The 14,223-nt window shown below is 47.1% G+C and overlaps 1 protein-coding gene across 1 annotated transcript in view; it reads right to left on the reverse strand.

The window, feature by feature from the left end:
* Positions 1–8,760, reverse strand: part of EHD2 (EH domain containing 2) — a 37,601-nt gene extending 28,841 nt beyond the window's left edge. Inside the window, exon 1 of the mRNA XM_035118042.3 lies at positions 7,511–8,760. Coding sequence (XP_034973933.1) covers positions 7,511–7,908 — 398 coding nt within the window. The 5' untranslated portion in view covers positions 7,909–8,760. The remainder of the gene's footprint in view (positions 1–7,510) is intronic.
* Between the last annotated feature and the right edge of the window lie 5,463 nt (positions 8,761–14,223).

Here is a 14,223-nt window from a genome sequence, read left to right on the forward strand (position 1 = left end):
CCTCTAAGTGCCCCTATTTTCCAGGGACAGCCCCGGATTTACAGAAGCAGTCCCGATTTCTGATTTAATCCCAGAACATAGCTGCCAAGTTTTCCCTTTTCTCGCGAGGAAGCCTATTCAGCATAAGGGAAAATCCCTTAAAAAAGGGATAACTTGGCAGCTATGTCCCAGAATGTCCCGCTTTTCCTTAGGGCATCCCTATTTTCATCGGAGAAATGTTGGAGGGTATGGAGTTATGTGACCCCCTGAGCCAAGGAGATAAGTCGCTATACTTAGAAGACACCTGAAGGCAGCCCTGTATAGGGAAGATGGTTAATGTTTTATTCTAATTTTTATATGTTGGAAGCTGCCCAGAATGGCTGGGGCAACGCAGTCAGATGGGTGGGGTATAAAGAATGAAATGCTAGAACATTAGCAGTGGCGAAGTTTCTATCGGTGGTTGCAAGAATCAGTGATCCCAACTCTTTAAGTTTGAACAAAATACTTCTGAAACCTGAAAGCAGGATGTCCTTATTGGGTATCGCTTTGTAACGAATTGATGGGTCTATGGACCGTAATAAATATTGTTGTTGTTGTTTACAAAAAATAAAATAAAATAATGAATAAAATAAAATATTATTATGGAATAGGAGATCCCTATTTTCATCAGAGAAATATGTGGACTAGACATTTGGTGTAGACCAGGGTTTCCCATACTTGGGCCTCCAGCTGTTTTTGGACTACAACTCCCATCACCCTTGACCACTGGTCCTGCTAACTAGGGATGATGGGAGTTGTAGTCCAAAAACGGCTAGAGGCCCAAGTTTGGGAAACCCTGGCAAAGGCAATTCAGAGCTAGATGAACCAGTGGCTTGCCTTGGAAAAGGCAGCATCCTATGTTTGTTCTGCTTTCCCAGTAAGCCCGCCTTGGACTCGAGATTAACAACAAGAAGCAAGAAGAAGACGAGTTATGAAAGTTAAATATATACCAATCTGAATGAACAAGTGAGTGCGCCCTTCCCTCTCAGCTTTTCCCGGCCTGTTTTTTCTTCTGCTCCGGGCTCCTAAGAACGTTGCCACCCCTCCCCTAGCTCCTCGTACGCCAAGAAGCAATAAGAGCAGCGCTCTGAGCAGCCAAGAACCAAGGGGAGCGGCTCTTGTTTTCTCGTGTTCAGCGCTTGTCACTTTTAAAAACTGCCCCCGTTTCCAGTTGTGCTCATGACCCAACAGCTGATGGAGATCACAAGGATCTCAGTTGTGCTGTGAACACTTCCCTGGAGCGTCAGGGCTGCCCTGGCCAAAAGCCTGCTGAACTGCCACTACTAACTCTCTCTGTGCCGCCGCCTCCTCCTCCTCTTTCCATACCTGCGTACACCAGGAATTTTGGCACCCGGGGAGGTTGCCTGGTTTGCTCCTGGGGTTTTGGCTCGCCCCGCTGGTTCCATCCATTCAAACTTGCCCTCCCTGGTTAAACCACGCTAGCATAAGCAACAAAGGGCGGCGGGGGAAAGCTGTTGGTGGATATCAGGAAGCTTTGATTAAAGCACCAAGACCTGATGTGTTAGAGCAGTGGGAGGACGGTAGCTCAGTGGCAGAGCACCTCTGCCTTGCACCCAGAAAGTTCCAGGTTCAATCCCTGTCATGGGTGTTGCCGGGGGGGGGGGGGGAGACCTCCTCAAATCAAGTAAATAAACAAAAATACTTAACTAAAAGTAGAAGTTGTAGAAGGATTTTGAAAGGGTTTTTTTCTGACAGAAAGTGATTTAAAACAACTCTTGTTGAGATATTTTATTCTGAATCTGCTAGACAGAGACAAGGAAGAGGATCATGACTGGTGGGTGTCCTGCCCGCCCCCAACATAAATCCTGACTAACACACACACACACACACACACACACACACACACACACACACACACACCATAAATCCTGTCTATGCCCATGATCCCTGTTGTCTCCTGGTAGGGTGCTAGGAGAAGCTCCTGCCTGAAATAGAGGCTGGGTGGCCATCTGTCATGGTTGCTTTAGTTGAGATTCCTGCATTGCAGGGGGTGGGACTAGATGACCCTCAGGAGCCCAACTCTACAATTTTATGATGCTATGAAACTATGGGGATTGTCAACGGCTCAGCCTGGCCCTGACTCAGTATAACAAACCTCACAGTATTACAAACCTCGCAGATCAATCCACTAAAATTTTGATTGATTAATCTAACATTCTCACCTGAAGCCCAAACACAAAGGGTTTTCCTGCGGTGTGACTCGGCTGCGTCACTGATCGATATGAATTAACTTCTATACTGAATTCGCCGGCTGTTTTCATGGTGTTTTTCTACTTTCTACACCACTTCACCATTTTTATAAGCAACTTGTAAATTCATGCAATAAATAACCTGCATGAAATGTTGAAACAACAAAAATTTGCAGCCCTGTTTTAAATGGGGGAATATATTCACCCATTTGTGCCCCCCCCAAGGTGTTTCAAGAAATAACCAAGCTTGATGCCAGTGGAACTTGCTCCCAAGCGGGGGGGGGGCGTGGGTTAGTTCTCGTCTTGCACCTTCCCAAATCAGTAGGTGACCCCAAAAAACACTAGAAATTTGTGCAAATTTTGAAGAGTAATTGTGTTTCGGTTTGTCTATTGGTTCAGCAAGTGTGGTTTAGCTGAGTTTCCATTAAAATGAGATATGGAAAAGTAATTTTTCCTCCGCCACCCCTACCTCTGAGAGAACAGGGGTGGGCCAAGGAAGAACTGAGACACTCTGACTGCGTTCAGTGCCTGGGGAGGAGTTCATGTTTACAAACCCCTGGATGGAGGAAGGTGCACAGCTCAACCAGTATAAACAAGGATGCTAAAAGTAGAACCTGCCGGAAAATACCCAGGGACATCCAATTCCACAGTTTCCCACTGTCCTGCGCCAAAGCACAGCCAACAGTAGTTTTAAAGAAGTCTGTGCTGTTTGTTAGGAATACCCCCCCCCCCAAACACACGTACACACACAAAATGGGGAAACAGTCCAAATCTTACATAAGATGCAGAAAATCAACAGGTGGAGCTCGGAGCTGCAGCGATGGAAAACCAGTGGTTTTTCTGCCTGTATTGCCGCTATTAAAAGGCCCGGCGCCTCTGTCGGGAACAATGCACTCAACTCTAGCATTCCTCAGCATACATCATACTCCAAAATCATACTGATTAAAATTGGGGTGTTCGTTTTTGGTCCCGAGCTCTTGCGGGAGCCAGGTGACTTGCGCCAGAACACAAGAACAAAAAAATGGGACATTCTGAGATCCAGTTTGAAGCTGTGATGGCTTTTGTAATTCTGGGGCGTCTCACTCAAAACAGGACAGTTGACAAGTATGCCCCAGTCATAGAATTTTAAGAGTTGGAAGGTACCCTGAGGATCATCTAGTCCAACCCCGCCTTGTAGCCGAAAATGACAAAAGGTTGCAGCATCCTAGTGCAAGCCCATGGGCTGCTGTGTATAGCTAAAAGTCAAGACGTCCTTTGGTCTTTCTCTTCAACATGCATACCCTAATAAGGCCCAGTGTTTCTCCATTTCTCCCTGGCACTCATCTGCTGGGAACAGCTCCCATCTGTCCCAAAAGCCAGCACATCTGGAGGGCTGATTTATTTCCAGGCTGTTGGGACATGGGGTGTTGCGGGGACAACCTGGCACAGAGAATCGCGCTTTGTTCCAGAGATCTGGGCTTGCATCCCCACTCCCCACCCCTGAAAGACCTCCAGCCTTTCTTTGCCTCCCTCTCTCTCCTTCTCTTCACCCCTGCAAAGAGTGGGCTGGGAGGAAACAGGTGCCTTTTGTATTCCCTGCTACACCCTGATTCTGTGAAACAGCTGGGCAGCATTTGGAATGCTACCCACAAGGGCTGGAGAGGAACATCACGAGTCCCAGGCCGAGCCCGAGAAGAGGAAGTAGAGGCTAGTGGAGGACCCATAAAATGGGGGACCCATTGGGTTCAGTCCACATTCAAAGGCAACCCTACCTAATTTTTGCTTTCCCAAACAATATGCAAGCCAAAACAGCCATCTTTTGAAATCACGGCACTCACGTTTTGCAAACCAGTTGCAAACGTGTACACTAACGGTTATGCTAGGGTAAAGAGAATAGCTTAGTGAAAATAATGTGCATTGTGTTAGGCAAAACTGCTTTGCAAAAAATGCGAATAACGGGCAAAATTGCACATGTGTGAATTAGGAGATCGTTGCACAAATGCTGAATTGTTAGGACAACTATTTAGAATAAAACACAACCTGTTGTTGAAAAGTGGAGAGCTGAGCTTAATACAGTGGAACCTCAGTTTACGAACACCTCGGTTTACGAATTTTCAGCTTACGAACGCCGTGGACCCATCTGGAACGGATTAATTTACTTTCCATTACTTTCAATGGGAAAGTTCGCTTCAGTTTATGAATGCTTCAGTTTATGAACAGACTTCCGGAACCAATTATACCCATGCTCCGGGTTAAGTACGCTTCAGGTTGAGTAATCCGCAGACCCGTCTGGAACGGATTAATCCACTTTCCATTACTTTCAATGGGAAAGTTCGCTTCAGTTCATGAACGCTTCAGTTTATGAACAGACTTCCGGAACCAATTGTGTTCATAAACCGAGGTACCACTGTATTGGAAAACTAGAAACTGAGAAACGCCAAAATTCCTAGTGGTTAGAGTGGGGTTCTGAAGCTGAAAGTCCTGGATAGAATTAAAGGCTGGTATCTTATTTTGGAGGGAATTTGCTTGAGGGCCTCCCCTCAATGGAAAGGGGGGCGAATTCAATACACACCTGGTATCTAGGACTGGATCTGGATCGTAAAAGCATGAGGGGTATCTCCTCTTCCTCCCCCAGTTTAGAAGCATAGGAAGCTGCCAGGTATTGTCTTATTTTACTCCCATACCGAATGCAGCATGAACTGAAAATACCCATCAGGTCTCCTATACAGAAATGCTGGGCTGATGGAACTGGAATTGCCAGCTTGGATAGCTCAGTTGGTTAGAGCATGGTGCTGATAACGCCAAGGTTCCAGGTTCGATCCCCGCCCCCCTAGGGACAGCTGTGTGTTCCTTCATTGCAGGGATCGAACTAGATAATCCTCAGGGTCCCTTCCAGCTCTACAATTCTATGATTCCACGAAGTCCAATGACGTCTGCAACCCCCTACCCTCTCCGGGGGTTACGGAGAGGGGCCGCTGGCCCGCGATGCCCCCTGACCCACTCCGACTGTTTTTGGAGTGGGGGGAGCTTGGGCTGAGCACTTACGAGGGCCAGGACTCCCGGACGCTAATCTGCATGGCGGGGATTTCCATGGTTAAAGAAGATAATTAGGCTTAAATCTATGGACATACTTCAGAAGGAGGGGAAGAAGCGCTGTTTACTGCTGAGAAATTTATGCTGCTGAAAGGAGAGGAGTCAAAGATTGTACTGCATCTGGAAGAAGGATTGATGGGGACGGAGCGATAAGGGAAGTGAGTTTTTATTTTTTTTCCCTTCATATTGCTGCATCGTACCTTCCCGGACGCGATGTCCTGGCTTGTTTGGAGTGAAAGAGAAGCAAAAGACTGTGTGAGTTGAACTTTATAACTGTTGTTACTGAGCATATTTTTTTTAAAGATGTGGAGTTGCCGATGAGAAAAGCCTCCCCCTAGTCGGGCGGAAGGGGTTCTGGACGCGCTCGGAGGATTTATGAGTTGTGACGCACTTTAAATTGGAGCAGCGACCTGAAGCTAAGTTCAGCTATAGGGCAAGGAGATCCATTAATTTACCAAGAGTTTATGGTTTGATGTTTGGGTCTCCTGCCTGAAAAAGCTGTAAATTCTATAATGATCGTGAATCTTCATGGCTATGAGAGAAAGCGAAAGTGATTTGAGCTTTTTGAGATGGCGCTGCTTCGGGCTGCTTCGACGCAACAAGGAGCTCCATTAAGAAGATTTATGGGGAGGCTGGACTGATTAACTCACACAGGAGAAAGAACATCTGTGAAACTTTGTTTGATATCTATCTCAGCGGCTGGGAAACAATCGGATGAAAGTGGAAAACATCTATGTGACTGTAAGGGGAAGATCTGGATTATTATGAACTTGGAGGACGATTTGAACTTTAGAAAAAAGACGGCAGTGGACAGTTGCGAGGAATTCCCAATTTCTTGAAGCATGGGAACCCAAATAAAAAATTCTTTAGATGATTTGGCATAACATTCGGTTTGATTGATATATATATGTGTATAATTTGAAATATTGAATGTGATATAATTGGTTTTAATTGGAAAATTAATAAAAATATTAAAAAAAAAAAAGAAGTCCAATGACGTCTGAAGACACACACACACACACCCCTCACCCAGTAACAAGGAGGTCACATGGCAGTGAATGTAGTTTGGGCTCCACCTAGTCCAGTAATGGGGAACCTATGGCCCTCCACAGATTGCCTTGACTAGAACTCCCATCATCCCTGACCATTGGCCATTCTGGCTGCGAAGGATGGGAGTTGGAGTCCAGCAATGCCTGGAGGGCTGCAGGCTCCCCGTGCCTGCATTAAACCCTGGCAAACCTTTTCCTTCATCCCTCTAGACCAGTTTTACCCAAACCTGGCTCTCCAGCTGTTTCTGGACTACAATTCCCATCATCTCTGACCACCGGTCCTGCTCGGTAGGGATGATGGGAGTTGTAGTCCAAAAATACCTGGAGACTCAAATCTGGGAAACACTGCTCTAGCCCACTGGTTGTCCATGGGCAGGTCCTGAGGGAATTGCAAGTGGGTCATGCGCTGATCTGAGGTTGAGCTGCACACTAAGTGGCAAAGCCAACATTTTCTTTTTGTCGCCCTGCAATTTTTTAAAGAGAAGGAGAAAAGCAGGTATAAGTCGATCAGATGCAAAGAAAGGCAGCCTCTTTTAGGGCTGGGGAGAAATCAAACTTTTGTTTGCATTTCAACAAGAGAAGCATTTTTCAAACCGATTAAGCTAGCTAAAGCACAGTTATCCTTTGAAATCTGTGGTTTGCTTCTCCAGCCAAACCGTGCACATGAAAGGGTACGTAAAAATGCACATTAATGAACTTTACAAAACTGCATCATTTTAAGGGGGAAATTGCACTAAAATATTGGCAAACCTTCTAGATGATATTTTTAGAATTAAAACCTGCAAATTGCTGGGGGAATGTGGAGAACTGAATTTAAGACGGTCAAATTCAGCTTCTCTCAGTTTCTTATTTCCCCGCCAGTTGAACCATGTATGCCATCTTGAGCTTGCCGGAGAAAAAGTGGGCTGTATAAATGTAAATAAGAGAGAGGTGTTGCATCAGATCAACACCGAGAGGGAAAATGGTCATATATGGTAAATAACAATAATGTAATCCAGTGTCATGTTGCATGTTCAAGTTAATAAAGTTGGGTCCTGAGACTGAAAGGGGTGGAGAGCCCACTGCCGTACAACACAAACACACCTTTCTAAGCTTAGCCTCAACAAAGAATGCACTCAAAGGCCAGAAAATATGGGGAGGGGATAGATCTGGAGCACTCACCGGTTGAGAAAGGTGTTCCCAAAAGGGTTGAGTTTCCGGAAGGGCTTTTTGGGGTCCACGATGAGAGCGTTGCCTGGAATGATGCCCTCTGTTTCGCCATGCATGACGGCAATGAAAGAGTCTGTGGTGGGCTCAGGCCCAATGCGGCTCCCAGGGATGTCCTGCTCCAGCAGGTATTTGATGAAGGTGGTCTTGCCGGTAGAATACTGCCCCACCACCAGCACCATGGGTTTATTGTCAAAGTCGGCATCTTCCAGGGACGGGGAATGGAAGTCGTGGAACCGGTAGTACTCTTCCACGGGCAGCAGCTTCCTCTTGTAGAGGTCCTTCAGGCCCTCGGTGACCGTACGGATCACTTCGGGGTTCTTCTTCTCGTTCTTCTTCATCCAGCTGAACATCTTGGCAGCCCGGTGAGAATGGCACGGAGCCCGGTCCCTTGCAAGTGGACTGTAAATCGAAGAAGCTGGAGGTGCGGTGGAAGAGGAGGGGACTTTCGTTGGAGATTGAAGTCTCGACAGACAGCCTGCAGACCTTTCAAGAATGAGATCAGGATTGACAGAAGTAGGCAAGGCCCTCGAACCTGACCAAAAAGCTGTTGGGATCTAGCACCCAAAGAGAATCCAGGGAGCTAATGGGTCTCTAATCTTCCAAGGAGCTGAGATGAAACCGAGATTCTATGGGTGGTGTCTGTAGTTCTTCTATATCAGACTTTGGTGGGCTGGTCCAGAACTTTGAGGAGTTCAAGAGATCCCAAGCAAAAGCACCTCAGTCAAGAGATCTTCTGGGGGATATTCTTCCAGCTCTAAACTTACTGATCACCCGAGCTTCAGGTATAAAAGCACCGCATGCACTTTGCCCCTGGATATAAAGACTCCGGATCAGAAATAAATACTCCTATGTGTGGATCGCTGTGTTTCTTCTGCCTTTCGAAGAGAAGACGTCACTTTCTTCTCCAAAATGCAGTGGAGAGAGGCTGTAAGCCAGCACACAGCGGTGCAGGCAAGGGTGGAGTAAGGGAGACACACACACACACAGACACGAATGCCAGTTTCAGATGGAAAATCCCTTTTGGTTGTTTGGGAGGGTTTGTTTTTTTAAAAAATGTTGGTTTTCCTTCCCCACTTCTATGATCCTGAGAAGCTTCTGAAGGGGGCTCCCTCTTGGAGGAAGGCGCTAGCTGTCGGGACGAGCAGCTGCCAAGAAACAGGGTGCAGGATACATTAGCATAAATTATTCCGGAAGGGAGGGTGATGCCTGGGATGTCCAAGAACTTGAGAACAAGTAATGCTCCAAAAAAAAAAAAGATACACACATTCCCAGCTCCTCTCCAAAGTTGCAAGAATGCAGGCTTGGCAAATGACGGCCTCTGATGCCACCGTGTGGTATAGGAAGGAAGGAAGGGCGAGCCCAAAAGAAAGGTGGAGGAACAAGATGGGATATATCATAGGCTGGCAAAGTTGGAAGGGGACCCCAAGCGTCAATTAGACTAACCCCCTGCAATGCAGGAATCTTACACCCAGTGTGGGGCTCGAACCCACGACCCCGAGATTAAGAGCCTCATGCTCTACAGACTGAGCTGTCCCTCAGGTACATTGAGGGATGTCCCAGGTTAGGATCCTGATAGCCTGTGAGCTCTTGTGGGGAGACCACATGCTTATAGAGCATTCATCCTGATTTGCTTGCACAAGGCTGATGTGGAGGGTGTTGTTTTTTAGTCTTTTAGTCGTGTCCGACTCTTCGTGACCCCATGGACCAGAGCACACCAGGCACTCCTGTCTTCCACTGCCTCCCGCAGTTTGGTCAAACTCATGTTGGTAGCTTCGAGAACACTGTCCAACCTTCTTGTCCTCTGTCGTCCCCTTCTCCTTGTGCCCTCAATCTTTCCCAGCATCAGGGTCTTTTCCAGGGAGTCTTCTCTTCTCATGAGGTGGCCAAAGTATTGGAGCCTCAGCTTCACGATCTTTCCTTCCAGTGAGCACTCAGGGCTGATAGGTCTGATCTGAATGGATAGGTCTGATCTTCTTGCAGTCCATGGGACTCTCAAGAGTCTCCTCCAGCACCATAATTCAAAAGCATCAATTCTTCGGCGATCAGCCTTCTTTATGGTCCAGCTCTCACTTCCTTACATCACTACTGGGAAAACTATACGGACCTTTGTCAGCAAGGTGATGTCTCTGCTTTTTAAGATGCTGTCTAGGTTTGTCATCGCTTTTCTCCCAAGAAGCAGGCATCTTTTAATTTCGTGACTGCTGTCACCATCTGCAGTGATCATGGAACCCAAGAAAGTAAAATCTCTCACTGCCTCCATTACTTCCCCTTCTATTTGCCAGGAGGTGATGGGACCAGTGGCCATGATCTTAGTTTTTTTGATGTTGAACTTCAGACCATATTTTGCGCTCTCCTCTTTCACCCTCATTAAAAAGTTCTTTAATTCCTCCTCACTTTCTGCCATCAAGGGTGTGTCATCTGAATATCTGAGGTTGTTGATATTTCTTCCGGCAATCTTAATTCCAGTTTGGGATTCATCCAGCCCAGCTTTTTGCATGATGACTTCTGCATATAAGTTAATTAAGCTGGGAGACAATATACAGCCTTGTCGTAGGCTACTCCTTTCCCAATTTTGAACCAATCAGTTGTTCTATATCCAGTTCTAACTGTAGCTTCTTGTCCCACATGTGGAGGGGTTAGACAATCCCCAATCTTTCTCATTGCAACTGCCTTATTAAAGCAGCTGGCTTGCTTTCCTGGCAGATCCCTTTGTAAGTTACTCAGAGTGTAAAGCAGCCTGCAGTCTATGATTCTGTCTCTCAGACCTCAGAAGAGCATAATAGAATAGCTCTGATCCTCACTTCCAGTAGCATGAATTTCAAGCATCTTCTAGGCAGTGGGGATTCTAAAACCCTGATGTCTGCCATCACACACCCTTCTATGGTCAAATTGGGAAACTTTACTAATAAAAGATGGTTGAAAACTGGCAGAAGGTCAGAACAAAATTCAAAATAAACGTAAGCACTGTATCTCTAAAACTGGACTATTCCTATCCTATTCACTGGTTTAATCACAGGAAAGCAGTGAGATTGGTCATCATCATAGAAGGTCCAGTCTGGATGCCTGATGCCCACACTCACAGCCGGGTGATATTCCTCTGGCCTCATGAGGAGCCTCTTCAGTGGGGCTGGTGAGTCTGGGCCCTGCCCCCTAGGCCAGGTGGAAAGGGAGGGAGCGGCCTTCACACTCACAGCTAAATGTAGCTGTGCAAGCAAGCAGAGGTGAACACCAATTACAAAATCCTGTAGAAGAAATATGGTGTGGCTGTTTGGGTAAACTTTCTACAACTGGTAGCTTATTGATCTGTTTATGACATTCCTACCCCACTTTTCCTCCAAGAATCTCAAGGTCCTTCTCCCCATTGTATCCTCACAACAATCCTGTGAGGCAGGTTAGGCTGAGAGTGAGTCAGACTGGCCCAAAATAACCCAGTGAGCCTTGTGGGGATTTGAACCCTGGTCTCCCGGGTCCTAGTCTAGCATTCTAACCACTCCTCTACACTGACTCTCCTACAACCTGGCCATGTTGGCCGTGTGTTCTAGGCTAGCAAAGGCGGAATGTGCAACCGTTTGAACCGGGGTTCTCTGATTCCCAGCGCGTACAGGTGTACAGAGCTTTGCTGTGTTGACCCTTTTCTTATTTTGTGCAGACTATAGCATCTGACAAACTCCTGGCAGTAAGTGAACATGGGACATCTCCAACCTGATGAGGAAATGTGGAGAACTGGGGGAACGAGGAACGGAGGGAAAGTGAAAACAAGAGATTCCTTCATTCCTACGTGGGGGACTCAGAGGGGAACTCCCTGGAACCTAGCCCTGCAAAAGATCCACTCTCGGACTTTCCTCTTTCTTTGCTCTCTTTCTCATGGACAAAGCATTGACTTTGAGTATGACAACGTCTCAGTCTGCAGCCTTGGAGAAGAGGAGTTCTTCTTCTGCAGTAATGCAGGCCAAATTTCCAACTATCATCCAGTCTTGTTACAAAGGCACCCCTAAAGCTTCCCTTAAGCAAGGAGTTCAAAGCCTGGGTGCTGCCACTAAGAAGGCCCTTGCATGCCTTCTATTGCTGCGAGAATAAAGAGGAGCTGAAGGAGCTATGAGCCAGAGGAATCCAAATGCAAAGTACAATTCAGAAGACAATTCCTCCCCCCTCCCCGCCTCATTGCTGTTTCAGAAGGCTTTCCCCCTCCTTAACTGGGTGTTGAGGATCTTAACAGGAAAGATAATTTTGTTGTTATGTGTATATTCTACTGATGATGCTTCGGTGTGTGACTTTGAACCCTTCCTGGCCCTTTTTGTGAAAGGAGGAGAGATGGGGCTGCCATGAGTGAAAAGGGGGTGGGAATTGTAGCTAAGACCGTGGTTTGAATGTCCTGCATTTGTTTTTGATGCAGTAATACCTCGGGTTACGAACACGATCCGTTCCGGGTCGCAGTTCGTAACCCGAAAAGTTCGTAACCCGAACGCGACCCGAACGGCCATTTTGCGCATGCGCAAAGCGTGCGCGCCGCTTCTGCGGTCCCGCACGGTAAAAAATACTTCCGGGTTGACGGAGTTCGTAACCCGAATTGTTCGCAACCCGAGGTGGTCGTAACCCGAGGTACGACTGTATAGGCATTTGGTTCAATTGGAAAATTTAATGTTTCCCTTGTAGTTTTGCTTGTTGTTTCTATTGTGACAACCAGAGCTTTTTTTCTGGTGGAATGTGCCAGAAAGCCATACTGGCACCACCCCACCACCCCAAATCAGAGCCTCACACCTCCTTCCCAAAGCCTAGGAAGCTTTTGCCTGGTTTAGGGAGGGAGGCACCATGCTCGGGCAGAGCCCGGCAGCCCTCCGGACCAGCGCTTCCCAGGGAGGCAGGGAGGCTACAGGATCCTGTCAGAGCCTTGCGCCAAGGTGGTCCCTGGGCTCTTAAGCAGCCCTCAGCTTTTGTGGCTGGGGTCTGGGTTGTGGGGCCAGTGGGTCTTTGTACAGTGAGTGCCAGCATCTCTTTTCCTGGAAAAAAAAGTGACAATGCTGTTAATTTGTGGTCTATACGATTTGGTGGTTCTTGAATACTCTTTTCCCCTGTTTACTTTTATTCCTTTGTTCCCAAGCTGTGGGATTGAAAATATTCAATTCAGAGTGGGCAATGAATATTGTAAAAAAAAAATAAACAATCAGTTTCCTAGAAAACCATTCAAATGATACACTCAACAAAAACCAGGTGACATTAAAAACCTTTCTAGGAACCCAGAAGCTGCTGGTCATCCTAAACCCTTTGTTAAAGTTCAATTCCTCTCTCTCCTCAGTGTCCCAGCACCATTGGGTGCTGCTGAGCCCGGGGACATTTTGCTGTAGGGCTTCAGCCAGGAAGAACTCCAGTTCCAGCTAGCTTCTGTCCCGGCTGGCCTGAAGAGCTGGAACAAAGAGGTCTGCACCAAGGCTGCTCAGAAATTTTCAGGCCTCCTGTTGGAAGCGAATAAACACGTGAGTTACTCAATGGAATCATGGGGACAACACAGGAGCGTTGGGACCTCAGGGCTGACATTGCCAGCCCCGCCCCCTCCAGAAGATGCCCAGTCCGGGATCCAGGGCCGGTGCTAGGGTTTTTTTGCGCCCTAGGCGAGATCACCTTCTGGCACCCACCCCCACCCCCAGCCAAACATATTTCAAACACATGTGAAAGCAAGTAAGCAAATGACACCGGCTAATTCTTAGCCTTCCTTTCCTACTCTGTCTCCCTCCCCCAAATCCGTTGTATTCGTAAAAAGAAATGAGGAGGAGCTACCTTATGCTCAGTCCAATCAATGGTCTGCCTTATTCAAAACATAATTTTCTTTTATTCTTTTTATTGTGTAGATTGTAGAAAATGTGCAAAAGGTGCATATTTGTAACAAATTCCACCTCAAGTGCTATATAACGAGTGCCACCATCATTTTTATTCAATCATATATATTTTTCGGGGACCCAGGTGGCGCTGTGGTTAAACCACTGAGCCTAGGGCTTGCTGATCAGAAGTCGGCGGTTCGAATCCCTGTGACGGGGTGAGCTCCCGTTGCTTGGTCCCAGTTCCTGCCAACCTAGCAGTTCGAAAGCACGTCAAAATGCAAGTATATAAATAGGAACCGCTACAGCGGGAAGGTAAACGGCGTTTCCATGTGCTGCTCTGGTTTGCCAGAAGTGGCTTTGTCATGCTGGCCACATGACCTGGAAGCTATACGCCGGCTCCCTTGGCCAATAATGTGATATGAGCGCGCAACCCCAGAGTCGGTCACGACTGGACCTAATGGTCAGGGGTCCCTTTACCTTTTTGACCTCATATTTTTTTCTACCTTCCCTACTGTTTTACCCCTCAACCTTCTCTTCTCCAGGCTAAACATACCCAGCTTCCTAAGCTGTTGCCCTCTTCTGGACATGTTCCAGCTTGTCAGTATCCTTCTTGAACTGTGGTGCCCAGAACTGGACACAGTACTCCAGGTGAGGTCTGACCAGAGCAGAATACAGTGGTACTATTACTTCCCTTGATCTAGATGCTATACTCCTATTGATGCAGCCCAGAATTGCATTGGCTTTTTTAGCTGCTGCATCACACTGCTGACTCATGTTAAGTTTGTGGTCTACCAAGACTCCTAGATGCTTTTCACATGCACTGCTCTCAAGCCAGGTGTCACCCATCCTGTA

The sequence above is a fragment of the Zootoca vivipara genome, chromosome 6, assembly GCF_965207765.1.
Source record: "Zootoca vivipara chromosome 6, rZooViv2.hap1.1, whole genome shotgun sequence".
NCBI lineage: Eukaryota > Metazoa > Chordata > Lepidosauria > Squamata > Lacertidae > Zootoca > Zootoca vivipara.